The sequence below is a fragment of the Lactuca serriola genome, chromosome 3, assembly GCF_051521515.1.
Source record: "Lactuca serriola cultivar US96UC23 chromosome 3, Lser_US96UC23_V15, whole genome shotgun sequence".
NCBI classification, from domain to species: domain Eukaryota; kingdom Viridiplantae; phylum Streptophyta; class Magnoliopsida; order Asterales; family Asteraceae; genus Lactuca; species Lactuca serriola.
The window spans coordinates 47,158,020-47,171,797 of record NC_136410.1 but is presented as its reverse complement, the minus strand read 5'-3'; the positions used below and the strand labels follow the sequence as shown (position 1 = coordinate 47,171,797).

At 33.5% G+C, this 13,778-nt stretch overlaps 2 protein-coding genes across 2 annotated transcripts; both read right to left on the bottom strand.

The window, feature by feature from the left end:
* Positions 1 to 1,245: 1,245 nt before the first annotated feature.
* On the bottom strand, positions 1,246 to 4,018 carry TAF15 (TBP-associated factor 15). Its single transcript, XM_079030072.1, has 8 exons — positions 3,886 to 4,018; positions 3,216 to 3,386; positions 2,722 to 3,095; positions 2,406 to 2,597; positions 2,064 to 2,147; positions 1,899 to 1,980; positions 1,702 to 1,828; positions 1,246 to 1,568 (listed from the first exon to the last, which is right to left on the bottom strand). The coding sequence occupies exons 2-8, from the start codon at positions 3,333 to 3,335 to the stop codon at positions 1,363 to 1,365; spliced, it is 1,185 nt and encodes a 394-aa protein (XP_078886198.1). The 5' UTR covers positions 3,336 to 3,386; positions 3,886 to 4,018; the 3' UTR covers positions 1,246 to 1,362.
* Positions 4,019 to 5,590: 1,572 nt separating this feature from the next.
* LOC145092160 (small ribosomal subunit protein uS3z-like) lies at positions 5,591 to 7,354 on the bottom strand. Its single transcript, XM_079030071.1, has 6 exons — positions 7,198 to 7,354; positions 6,967 to 7,114; positions 6,458 to 6,629; positions 6,283 to 6,337; positions 6,075 to 6,206; positions 5,591 to 5,971 (listed from the first exon to the last, which is right to left on the bottom strand). The coding sequence occupies exons 1-6, from the start codon at positions 7,225 to 7,227 to the stop codon at positions 5,768 to 5,770; spliced, it is 741 nt and encodes a 246-aa protein (XP_078886197.1). The 5' UTR covers positions 7,228 to 7,354; the 3' UTR covers positions 5,591 to 5,767.
* Between the last annotated feature and the right edge of the window lie 6,424 nt (positions 7,355 to 13,778).

Sequence of the window (13,778 nt, the reverse complement as noted above, 5' to 3'; positions counted from 1 at the left end):
TTTTATAGAAAACTATTTTATTTTTTTGTCATCTCGGACCATTATGGTTAACCGATATTAACCATTAATCATAATCATCAACCAACTAAAACCGTTAACCAAAACCAATATTGACCGCTACCCAATGGTTATTGAAATATATTAACCAATTGTAATGGTTATGGTTTAGTTTTGACCAATAACCGAACCAAACCGCCCCATACACACACATACATAAATTTATAACTTTTTATAATACGTACAAAATCGATCCAACCAACCAATCTAGCTTGAATCCAACCCATCCAACCCACCAATCCAGCTCGAACCCAATCCAAAATTAATTTAAGTTGGATTAAGACTTTCAACCTATTTAGGATAAATGGGTCAATCCACGTGACCCATTTAATTAAATAGGTTGGGTTGGATAAATGTTGTCAACCTGTTTTCAACTCACCAACCCATTTAATTTTAATATATATTTAATTTAACAATTATTCAAATATTACAACATATTAATCTAAGTATTAATTTATAAATTACAATTTTGTATTATTAATGTTTTAAAAAATGCAATCCTAATTCCTTTTTTTTTTCACGAACAACATTAATCACTCTCCAAAATCATTCCAAACCTACACATCTCTACTGTTATTTAAACAATTCTTTTGTTTTTATGAATTGGTATTGTGCTTTTATTATACTTTAAAAGTTTATTTAAATTTTGAACTAATTTATAAATGGTGTAATCTTTAGTTAATTTATTTACTTTTTTATTTTAAAGTAGTTAACCCAAATTTAACCTATTTAATTAATAAGTTGGGTTGGAACTTACAAAAATAGATCAACATGATGACAACCCATGTATCTGAAAAGTTGTGTTATGTTAGAAATATCTACCCATTTAAATAAAAAAGTTGGGTTGGGTTGAAATCTTCAACCCAATTAATAAATGGGTTGAACCCGAACCCGAACCCAACACAGGTCGACCCATTGCATGCTCTACCTTTTTTCATTTAAAGATAACAAAGTATTAATATGTTTTACCTAAAAAACAGATCTTACTCAGCATTGTATACACCAAATACTCAACTTATCCCTTTAACAAACCCATTGTACCACCTTTGGTGATTTAACAAAACTAAAAGGATACAAGAAGAGCACTTACTTCTTCACATTGTAAGGATGTGATTTTGTGTATTTTACCCATAAACAAATAAGGATTCAGAATAGGAATTTAACAGAAAAGGATTCAAGTCATAACCGTTTGCAAAAAACAATCCAATCAACATTGTCCAATGAAGGAGTAGCAGGATACAAGAGTGTAGTTAACATTATCCCAACAACCTTAAAAAACACAAACAAACTTACATTCATTAATAATCAATGATGATACCTGTGACGTTGGTCCCTTTGATTGTATTCTCTGTCTCTATCATAATCTCTTTCCCTTTCCCTTCCCCTATCCCTCTCTCGGCTTCTGCTCCTTCTCCTAATACTTTCCTCCCTTTCCCTTTCCCTTTCCCTTTCTCTCTCCCTCTCCCTTCCTCTATCTCTGCTTCTTTCTCTCTTTTCTCTATCACTCATTCCTGAAAGCAATACACAAACAATTAATACCAACCTACTTTACTCTTTTTACTTATATTACTTTTTGCCTCTATAGGTAGCAAGAAGAAAGTATGTTGCTATTTCTAGCATTCGAAATGACAAAAGAAGTAGTACCTAGCTCCTCAACCTCCCACCCTGCACGTCCAGTTCCAGGCAACACCTGACCAACTTCAGCTTGATGTGCTTTCACACGAAATTTCTTCTTCAGGTTTCCAAATTCATCATACATCTCACCATCATCCTGTAATCGTATATATATAAATATTAAATAATTACTGATTGTAAATTTAAAGAAATTGATCTCATCTTACTTCTTCGGCTTCCCTCCTGCGCCTTTTTGTTTCTTCTAGCTCTTCTTCATCAAGTTCTTTGTACCCACCAGCACGTCCTCCTCTGCATACATCATATAATTTTCATCAACATTTTTTGTGACTAAAAATATATAAATTAAAGGAATAAACACCCCATGAAAATACCTCACACCCCCTTCACTAACACCGGGTTTGTTTGTGTTGCAGATGTTGCATTTCAAACGCTTTGCCCAGTTGATGTTACCACACCTTCACAAAACCAATTTAACCATAAGAAGCTGTCTCAAAAATGTTAATCAAAGGTAAAAAAAAATAGAAGAGTAAATTACATTTTTGGTCCTTCAGTATAACTGATTTTTCAATTATTGTTCTTGTTTGAGGTTTTTGGTCACTGTAATGTGTAAAATGACTATTTGGAACCAAAATTGCAAAACTCAGCTACACTAGGGGACCAAAAATGTAATTTATTCAAAGATATATATAACAGTTTACTTGTTATGCACTTACATTGGACAAGGCCAATCATTAGGACCAAAAAGACCGGTGGGACCACCAACACCACGGCCGCCACCAGCATCAGGGCCACCGCGACCCCTACCCCGGCCTGCCGCCCCTCCACCGCCGCCTGAAGCTCCGGCGGGTCTTGCACTACCACAACGGTTGCATACACCACGAAACGCAAAGTTCACATTCGAACAACTGTTTACCAAAATATATATATCACATAAAAAAGAGTTTAAAAAAAGCATAACTTGTTAAAAATATCAGAATTATTTAAAAAATATAGCCAGAAAGAGCTGCTCACCAATGTCATATCACAGACCTTGTATTCGGACACATCCAGTCCCCATCTTGTTGCCATGCCTTTGGTGGAGCATTTGAACCATCACCACCACCACCACGACCTCTACCCCTTCCGCCACCTTCAGTCATGTCTCCACCACTTTCATCAAGGCCAATAACATCACCAACCACCAAACTTGGTTCAATAACTGGTGTGACTAAGTTATTGGAATTTTTTGATTCTGCCATTAAAACTTCAATGATGCTTCCATGGAATTCTTTATTGTTGAACCATTCTACAGCAGCTTGTGCAGCGTATGGATCTTCATATGTCACTGTAGCATCTCCTTTAGGCTCGTTTGTTATTTTGTCACGATATAGCCATATTTTTGGTCGACCTGTTCTTTTATCTTTCTATCAAAAGAAAATAATAAAGAAAAAATGGAGTCATGAAAATTGAAATATGTAATAAGATATCATGTGACAATGGGAGAAAATATGCAGGTAAAGAAATACCTTTATTAGAACTCATACCTTTAGCAAGCCAATAGTGCCAAAGAGCTCGGCTAACATATCGTCATCAGTCCCAGGAGGCAAATTACAAACATATACAGATCCATTTGAAGGGGCTCCCTTTGCTGAGTAGTTTGCCATTGTGCTCCTATCTCACGAAAAATCTTCAACTTATATAACCAACATCAAGCACTACAAAAGGTCACAAAAGTGTAAGGTGCTATTTTAAAAAAAGTATTAATGTGAATATGTGATCAATCTTAGACCTCTACTTGTGAAAACGTATTACATTTTGCAAGTCTACAGCAATCAGGGACAAGACTTTTAACATCACTTCCATCCTTCATTATATATGCCATACAATTTTTAGTTGAACCAAAGGAGTACTTAAGCAAGGAAAAACTCAAATGTTGGTCCCATACGCAGTTGGATTAATTTAAGCAATCAAGGAAAACATCTGCGGGAACCCTCCTAAGTCCTACCTTGCATACAACATGAGCTATCCTTCGGATGACCGGATATAAAATTGACAACGATAAACCAAAAAAAATCAAACATTTCATATACTAAATATGTTAAAACCCTAATTTTGTTTTCGGTTTTTGCGGGATACCAAGATGGAAAAAAGAAGATTGACTAGAATTCGAACAAGAAAGATGAGAGAGATATAGACCAGAATATGTCTGCTTACCGGAGACAAACGGCGAGAGTCGATAAGATGAGATCGGAGAAACGATGTCGATGAGTAGGGGTGTAGGGCGCCGTATTATACAGAGAGTAATTATTTTCTTTGTTTGATTGTTTGATTATGAGAGACGAGCCCAGAACAGAGCTATTTTCGGATTTTTTGCTCGTGAGATATCAAAATAACTACTTGTCTATTGGGCCTGGGCCTAGGTCTAAGATGAGACAGATATTTTTACAAAAATTAAATATAGGCTTAGTGGCCTTAATCCAATCCAAAAATAAAATGTTTTTTTTTCTTTTTTTTTCAAAGTTAACTAACTCAAAACAGAAAAACTGAGATTTTAATTTCGCAACAGTTAATCAAAAAGAAAAAAAAAATCAATACCTATTAGATTTTCCTTTAAATAAAAATAAGATGATGTTTATTTTTGAATATGTAAAAGATTTGCAGACTTCAGATCACATAGATAGACCAAACATGTACAGTAAGAAAACATTAAAACTAACAGAAATTTTCTCAAATATACCCATCATATTTATTTGACTTTGAAAGTATCATATATGGTTTTATTTTTATTTTTTGTATAAAATTCAAGCCAAAATTTTCTTTAACAACTCTTACTATAAATCTTTATGAAACTTTAACCATTTTCTATCAACATTGTTACTTCTTCTTGTTACTTCTTCGATGCATGTTTCTAATAAGTATTTTAGATGTTGATTGGATCGTTGTTTCTCCCCTATTTCTAATAAGCATTTTAGAGATTTTATCAACAAATGTGAACAACAAATCAGATTTCAGCAAATGAATACCTCACATTTCATTAAGCATATACATTTCAGTAAATGAATACCTCACATTTCATTAAGCATATACATTTCAGCCAATGAGCCGATTGAAGAAGGAAAAAAAATGATTTTTTTTCATTTTTTTTAGGTTGGAAAAGGACTTACATATACTTTAGGTCTGTAATCTACTAAACTTCCAAAGTTTGCGAGCAAAAGATCCGACCACCAGCACGCAGAAATGTTCAAGAATATCTTTTGAAAGTTTGATACTGAATCACTTGGGTTTGGTGAATATTTACAAAACCAAACCAAAACAGTTTGAAGAAAAAAAAAAAGTAAGTATTTTTATTTGGTTTTGTTTTATGTTTATTTTAAGGCATCTTTGTAGGGTTTTTTTATTTGGTTTTGTTTATTTTAAGGTATCTTTGTAGGGTTTTAATCATACATATTGCGTACTTTGTGATTTTCTCACCGCTTTCTCGAATTAAAAACCTCTCGAGTATAAACAGTTAAACTCTATCCTCACAGAACCACTAAACGATTGGAATTATTCCATACTAAAATGTTTCAGTTTTCTTCTTCTTTCTCAGATTTGTGTTTCCTTCCATTTGCAAGTCAAGAACTTCTCCTAATCTTGAATTTCAACTTTCAATCACCATGATTTAACCTCAACCATTTAAAAAACGTCAACCCTTTTATGAAACACCATCCTTTGCTACTTTAGATGCGTTTCAGTTACCAGTACTTTGGAAATAAATAAAAAAAAATCAATTTTTATATTTTGATTTGCCAGTTTAAGGTTTTATTAAACTGAACAAAACCAAAAGTATAACAAATACATGTTCTTCTCATTATCAAATAAGAATATACTTCATTAACACATAACTTTTCACCATAACCATTATGCCATAATATTCCTATTCATCAAAAATAACTTCAACAATAAAACCATAAATTTAACAATTTCAACATCAGTCCAAAAACAAAAACACTTGTCCAAACAAACTCAACATACTGACTGAAAATTTATCTTCCACAACTAAGGAAGTCTCAACAAGGATACAAAGATTTCATCTAATCTTGTTTTTGATCAAGACTTAAACAGGTACTGACATGGGCATAGGCAATGGCTCATCAGCAACAATTGGTGGCCTATATTCCTCAACCTCTTTTGGTGGATGCACAATTACATCATCTTTAGGCATATGAATTATAACATTATCAGGTAATGGAGTTTTAGGCCCAAGCTTCCCAGTAGGATCCCAATCAAGCATGATCTTCACCTTGATACCAAGAACACCCTGTATGTATACACAAAATAGCATCATGAATCTTGCATTTAACACAAAGGAACTTAGCTTGTTGGTGAAAAAAAAATAAAAAGAGATAACAAATGAGTTTTACCTGTCTAAGAAGCACATGTCTCACAGCAGAGTCAATGTACTCCTTCACGGGTTGACCAGATGACACCATGTACCCATCCTTGAACTTCATTGACTTGGCCCTCTGAGCTCTAAGCTTTCCACTAACAATAACCTGAGAGTAATTAACAGTGTTAGAGAATGTAAAAAAGTGTATGTAAAAGAGAAACAGAAACATTGTATTCACATACCTCACATCCTTTTGCTCCATTTTCCATAACAAACCTCAAAACACCATAGCAAGCCCTAACAGTGGAAAAAATAGAATATCAGATGACATACTCTTGTTGATTAGAGACATAAAATAGAGATAAAGCATAATATTGATGATTTGGCAGTTTGAATTGAGAGAAAATGTTTACAAACCTGCGGACTGCTAGTCCCCCGAGAAGCTTGTAACGCAAAGACTCAGCCTGAGCAATGGCGCATAGCCCTCTGTTGTTGACTCTTTCAGCATAAAGCTCAACACTGTTTTCAGGGAACTTGAATCGTTTCTGAACAAGAGATGTCAACTCCCTGATCCTCCTTCCCTTCTCACCTGAAAAGCCAGATCCAATAAGCAAATAACCATGGAGGAAGAATGTCTAATGACATTTAGGTCTAAAGTAACAATCATTAAGAACTATTGTGCAGAAAGAAAAAAGGAAGAAACGTTTAATATTTCTAACTTAACAGTCAATTCCCTTATGATCACAATTCAGAAACAGGACTACAACTAATAGATAACATCAAGATCTGTAAACGTCAAATTAATGTACATCTTCTAATAGAAATGGACGATTCGAATCTACTTCACGTTTGCTAATTAACTTATTTTATGATATTTACTCTTAGAATGAATAATTATATTAAAAATAACGCGATGAGAAATTTACCGAGAACGTTTTGGGTACGGGTGGCTCTGATGATGATCTCTGTACGCATAGGCGTAACCCTAACTTCGACGCCGGAGTAACCGTCCTCTGCGAGTTCCCTGGTAAGGACCTCGTTCAGCTCAGCGAAGAACACACCATCTGCTACAAACTGATAGCAAAAACAAATTACACTAAGATGTACGACAAATAGACATCACATATACACTTGTAACAGCGATTGGTGAGACTAACCTTTCGTTTTTTGCTCAATTGAGTCGCCATATTTGCAGGTAGAGTATGGGGTGACGAAGACTGACCACAACCGCTGCTTATCTCGTAGCGAAATCCTATAGAGAAAGCAAAATATAGGGAAGAAACGATAATAGAGTTAGGGTTTCTAATAGCATTGGACGCGACAGGCTTGAAATCGAACGGAAGTGGGCTTTACCAGGCCTGGTCTCTTTTGAGCCCATACCCGTTGGCTTTTCTGGACCATCTTTGAGTCGTAAAATTTTTGCACATTGATAAATAATATTTTCAACTTGTGCTGTGTTTTCATTATTATATATAACTAGTTTATAATCCGTGGGAACCATGGTTCCAAATAAATTAAATTTTCATAGTAAAAAATCATAAATTATTTATCAGTTACTTTAAATAAGTCGTTACTTATGAGATATACCAATTTTTAAAATTATTATAACTTTAAATTTAACATGTAATTAGAAAAAATAAATTTGAATTTTGAAGTGTTGCCTAATATATCTCTTTGATATGTGGCATGGTATTTATGAAGAGTTGTATTAAAGTGATACATGTCAAATAGAGATTAAAACTATTCATCCTCCTTAATAAATAAAGGTTTTTTTGTCACATGTCAATCTCTAATGAGTTTTGACACTTGTCATTTTGTGGTATTTTTGAAATAAATATTATCCATTTGTCAATTTTTGATTTGCTTCAATTTTTAAAATTAAAGTCATATGCTTATATATGTAAAGTATTAAATATCATATATATGATATTAAATTGCAATAAATATGTTTTATTCCTTTCTTATTTTAAAAGTTGTACATTACAATATATTTTATGTTTATACTTTAATTTAATATTTAATTTTTTTTTTTTAAATAAATCCGTGTAATACACGGGTCTCACACCTAGTTTATTAGAATAAGAAAATATATAATATTAAATTATATAGCCTTTAAAAACAACAGAGTTTTTCTTTTTCAGAATTTTGTCACAAAACTTTTATATTTTCAACTTGAGTTATGTTGTCGTTATAAATACTATTAAATCACATAGCCCTTAGAACAAGAGGATTTTCCTTTTCAAGAGTTTTGCCATAAAATTGTTATACTTTGGCATATTTAATCCCAAAGGTTTTATATTTTGATGAGTAAATTACACGAATGGTCCCTTTGGTTTGGGTTAATTTACGTGTTTGGTCTCTAACTTATTTTTTTAACTCGGAAGGTCTATAATGTTTGTTTTTGTTATGCGTTTGGTCTTTGTCTTCCCTAAAAAGACTATTATTTAAATAGAGAAAAATGGTGGGATAGGTAAGGTGAGGGAGTAGGGTTGGGGGTGTGTTTATTTAAATAAATTAAAAAATGAAGGGCAAAATAGTCTTCTTAAGTAAAACAGGGACCATACGCGTAGCAAAAACAAACAAAGGTTTTATATTTTGATAGATTTAGTCCTTCTAATTTTTTAACTTATAGAAAAAGTCTATAAAGTTTTTTCCTCAAAAACATATTTGGTGGAGGTGTCACTTCTAGTCCCTGATTTTCACTAAACTCCTGCTGATAATACAAAAAAAGACAATCCCATTATGTAGCATGGTTTTTTTTTCTAGTTTTAATTAATTAGAAACATAGTTTAGATTTTATCATGTCAACGTCTTATAAAATGTTACATAAAATAGGCAAAGAGAAATGACATGTGCATAAAGTGTTTATAAATCGCTTTAACCTTAAGAGGTACAACCTTTAATCCTAACTATACATCTTTTTCCTGCATAAAAAAATATATTCTTTCTAAATCCACAAAAAAAAAAAAAAAAAAAAAAAAAAAAAAAAAAAACAAACAAACCTTTTCCATTCAATTTACCATTCATCCCACTTTTCTCGTCTCTTCCTATCTTCGTATAAGTTATGACATTTAGCAAGGAAAATCGTTAAGGATAAGTTATACTATGTGTTCAATATATCTATAGATTTAAATGTTGTAATTTATTAAAGAATTAATATCAGAAGTGGGTAAGGTGCGGCAAGCACCTCCTCATATGTGACTCAAGTTCGAATCCTGAAAGTTTAAATAAAAATAGTCGGGAGTTTGGGGTGTGACACAGCTGTGAATATGACGCATATATAGCACAATGTCTTAGACAAGCCTCCCCCATATCGTCGTAAATTGAGGAAGCCACAAAAGGCAGGTAGGGATATAAAGGAACCGAACGTTCAGTAAAATTGAGGAAGCCACAATAGGCAGGTAGGGATGTAAAGGAACCGAACGTTCAGCAAACTGTTCGTAAACCGTTCGGTGGGAAGTTCGTTTAGTTAAACGAACGAACATCAACAATGGTCTCATTCATTTAGTTATGTTCGTGGACGCTCATTTATGTTGTTCATTTACGTTTGTATATGTTCGTTCATTTAAGCTCATTTTATGTTCATACATATTCAATTGTGTTTGATTATATTGTTATATTATATGTTTGTTATGTTTATGTTCATATATGTTCCATTATGTTTGTTTATGTTCTTTCGTTTATGTTCATGTAGCATATTCACGAACATAAACGAACAAACATGAACAATGTAAGTTATTAAACGAACGAACATGAACAAGAAAACTCGTTCGTTTATCCGTTCATGTTCGTTCGTTTGTACAACCAACTTAAACGAACGAACATAAACAAACTTCGTTTGTGTTTGTTTGGTTTATTTACAACCCTATGTGCGAGTAATATATTATATACAATATTCAAAAACTACATGACATCTAAAAAATGTTATAAAAAGGTAATAAACTTTTAAAGTATTCAAAATATACTCATGATCTAGAAAATAGGGTAGGATACATAAATTTTCATTGATGTATTTTTGTTGCAATGTCGGTCTAAGTTATTTTTCCAAGTATATAACCCGATGGTTATATGTTGTTATGGAGACAACTCATATGTTTAGATTATAGGAGTGAGTGCAGTGCGGTTCGGTGCAGTTATTAGCCAAAACCTCACCACTAACCGCAAATGCAGTTAATCCAGTTTCAAAACCACTTGGTGCAGTTATTTTTGCAGTGCGGTTAGACGGTTATTTTTGCGGTGTGTTTTTTTTTTTCTATGTTGCGGTTATTTTGTGTAGTTTTTAACCACAGTTTAGAGCTCAAACGGTTTTAAGAGTTCAAACATATTACTTGTAATAATAAAAAAAACATAATGTATAAGACAATTAACTTAAATCATAAACAATTAATATCTTAAAAACGTCAAATCAATAGTAATTAACAATAAATTTCTTAAAATTTTCTAATTTCACCATTTTTCAAAGTTAAACGTAACAAAAAACATACTTTTGTTTTCTAGTATTTTATTCATCTTTCATTCATGAAACTTATCTTATTTTTAATATTTAATATATTAATAATTAATAAAAAAAAGTTGTATATAATATATGTAGCACCGTAAAAATTAAAACAATTTTTCGCATTTTCAAAACACATTTTTTCAAACACATTTATTAATAAAATGTCATTGTATCATATCCTTGTTTCACAAAACATCCCCCAAGATCGAAATACATAAAATCCCATGTGTGTGTACGAATCATGTCGGCGCCTTCCCGCGGTCATCACCGGTACCTGAAACACGTAACACTGTAAGCATAAAGCTTAGTGAGTTCCCCAAAATACCACTCTAACATATATTAGCCACTCGAGGCTATAACTCTGTTGACCCTCTGGTCAATGTGTCTCAGTGGGACCCTCCAGCCCCAACTCTTTGTGGGCCCTCTGGCCCTAACTCTATGGACCCGAAGGTCCTAGCTCTATGGATCCACTGGTCCTACTCTGTAAACTCATAATCATGCATATCACATATCACAATAAATCACAACACATAAATAACATGCAAATACACTGGCACATAACTCTAAAATACACTGTCACATAACTCTGTTACCACACTAGGTAAAGTATAGTGAGAAGACTCACCTCTGGTATCTCAGTAAATCTCTGTCTCGGTAAACGCTGACCTAGCCTCCGCCTAATCATATGAATTAAATACCCTATTTAATATAACTCTCAAAGGCTAGACTATGTCCTCTTATGACACTCTCAGAAGGGTAAAAGTCCATTTTACCCCTCTCATAACTCAAAAGGCCCCACAATAGACCATACCCTAAAAGTCAACTTTCTGGGTTACGCTGCGCGTACTAGATGTGTACATTGAGCGTACACGGCTGCCTCTCAGAATCGGGGAACGCCACCCAATACGCGGCGTGTACTGGGATTACGGCCGGCGTACTCCCCAGCTTCAGCCCTTTAGCTCTTGAGGTCTTAAACAGTTAAGACCCACGTCCAATTTCTAGATCTAACCACATCTAAGCCTTTTAATCCATAAAGTTGATGACTTTAAGCCTTTGCATGGCTGAACAAGCCACCAACTCCCATAATATTCCATCCTATAACTCTAGAAGGCTTATTACTCAAGCATGACCTCAAACTAACAACCAAGATGGAAACTTTATGGTTCTAAATCACTAATACCACTGAAAAGGGATAGATCTCGGACCGTGGAGCACCTTACACTCATAAAGTCTCCACCTTTGGGGTTTTTTGTTGGAATAGTGTCTAAGGCTGCAACTATATAAGGCAAGTATTTGACCCGGTTGTGCATGATCCTTTTGGGTTGCCTTCACCATAGCAACTTGACAGGATGATTTATTATGAGAGAAGAAATATTATTAATATATTATGAGAATAATATAAAGAGTAATAATATTATTATTTGATTAATATAAGTCATAAATTAATTAAGAATTAATTTGGTGACTTAAAGAGAATAAAGGGGCATAAACTGTCAATTGTATGATAGTTGTACTTTGGGCTGTAAATCCCTTATGGATAATGGTGGACGGTTTTAAGGACTTTGGATAGGCCTTGAAAATTATCTAAAGGCTTATCATGAAGGGGATTGGATTGCTTAGGGCCTAAGTTATCCAATTAGGGTTTAAGGGTGAAACCCTACGAGCCTTACAAGTATAAATAGACCCTAGGGGTCAAGGGAAATCGGCACTTGTGCTTTAGAAAGAAACCCTGGCCGATTTTGATCCCCTCTACTCTCTCTCAAATCATCCTCTTGCTAGTTGGTGTTTGTAATCCATTAGAGGAGTGACAATTGTGACTCTAAAGCTCCAAGGACAAGAAGATCAAGCAAGTGATTCAAGGTATACTTCTAACTCTGATTTCATAATGTTATTATACTCTATTAGCCATTAGAAGTCTTGGATTCAATGCATGTTTAATTAGAGAAACCTAGATCCAAGCTTTAGGGTTGCATGTGTACATAGGAATGTTCATATGGCTAAAACCCATTAGTGGTATCAGAGCCTAGATTGGTTTATATTGAATTGATGCATTGGTTGCTTGTTTGATGCCTTCAAAATTCGTTTTTTGTGTTTCTGTCTGATGGACTCGGCGAGTAGGCTCGACTCGGCGAGTCCATTGGGGTACTCAGCGAGTCCAAACATCAGAAAGAGGAAACTTCGGGATTTTTTGCTGTTTATCTTTGAGATACTTGCCTTAATCATATTAGATCAATATAAATCCGATTTTATGATATATATATATATATATATATATATATATATATATATATATATATATGAGTATATTTTTGATCTAATTGAAGATATTTATCAATTAATAAAATATTTATTTCCTTATGTGATAATTGATTAATTATTTTAATTTAATTGGTAAATTGTTTTGCAAGAAATCATTAAATAAGTCAAATATGGATAATTATGTGATTAATTGTTAATTTGGATTATTTCTTATTTGATCCTCTATGGTTTGAAAAGTTTAAAACTTGCCCTCAAGTTTTGAAATTTATGTTTTGTGATTAAAAGTTTAATTTAGAGAATTTAAATTTCAAACCCTAGAATTTTACAAGTTTAAAATTCAACCCTATACTAATATGATATTACAAGATTAATATATATATATATATATATATATATATATATATATATATATATATATATGATTAAAATGCTAGTCTTACCGTTAGTAGGCCTCATTCACGAACCCAGTCTATAAGGTGGGTATAAGGTTGTTGCCTATAAAATGGAGCTTAATGGGTGTACACTCACACTCACCGCTTGCTTGATCGGTGGAGGGTCGTTAGCCGAACGGGTAGGATAGGGCAACCTCATCTCTTCATTAAAAGTATAATATGAAATACAAAGTAACTACATGTTTTCAAAATTTCCCAATCCTAGTTACTTTAGGAAAAGTGAATTGATGCAATCCCATGAAATTACACTTTGCAACCTTGCTAAGAAGTTAGTGGAGCGTGTGTGGTTTACCGTCACACTAATTGGTTCTAAGCAAAAGTGGCAAAGGGTGATTCATTGTTTATCATAGTTTGATGGAGCGTGTGTGGTTTACCGGCACATCGAATAGGTAATCGTTACAATGAAGGCACCATGTGAATTTGCATGGTAATTCACACCCACTTTGTGATCCTCGGTATCCCAATCACAAACGAGAGGGGCATATCGAGATTTAAACATGCCATTGAAAAGTTTCAATGAATCTCATCT

Bases quoted from the DNA above. Each gene is read 5' to 3' on its own strand.
- TAF15 (XM_079030072.1), bottom strand. From the start codon at position 3,335: ATGGCAAACTACTCAGCAAAGGGAGCCCCTTCAAATGGATCTGTATAT. The intron at 1,829-1,898 runs GTAAGATGAGAT...ATACGATTACAG, and splicing joins GCAGGAGGGAAGCCGAAGAA to GATGATGGTGAGATGTATGA. The intron at 1,569-1,701 runs GTACTACTTCTT...TATTGCTTTCAG, and splicing joins GTGGGAGGTTGAGGAGCTAG to GAATGAGTGATAGAGAAAAG.
- LOC145092160 (XM_079030071.1), bottom strand. From the start codon at position 7,227: ATGGCGACTCAATTGAGCAAAAAACGAAAG. The intron at 7,115-7,197 runs GTTAGTCTCACC...TTTTGCTATCAG, and splicing joins AATTGAGCAAAAAACGAAAG to TTTGTAGCAGATGGTGTGTT. The intron at 5,972-6,074 runs GTAAAACTCATT...GTATACATACAG, and splicing joins GACATGTGCTTCTTAGACAG to GGTGTTCTTGGTATCAAGGT.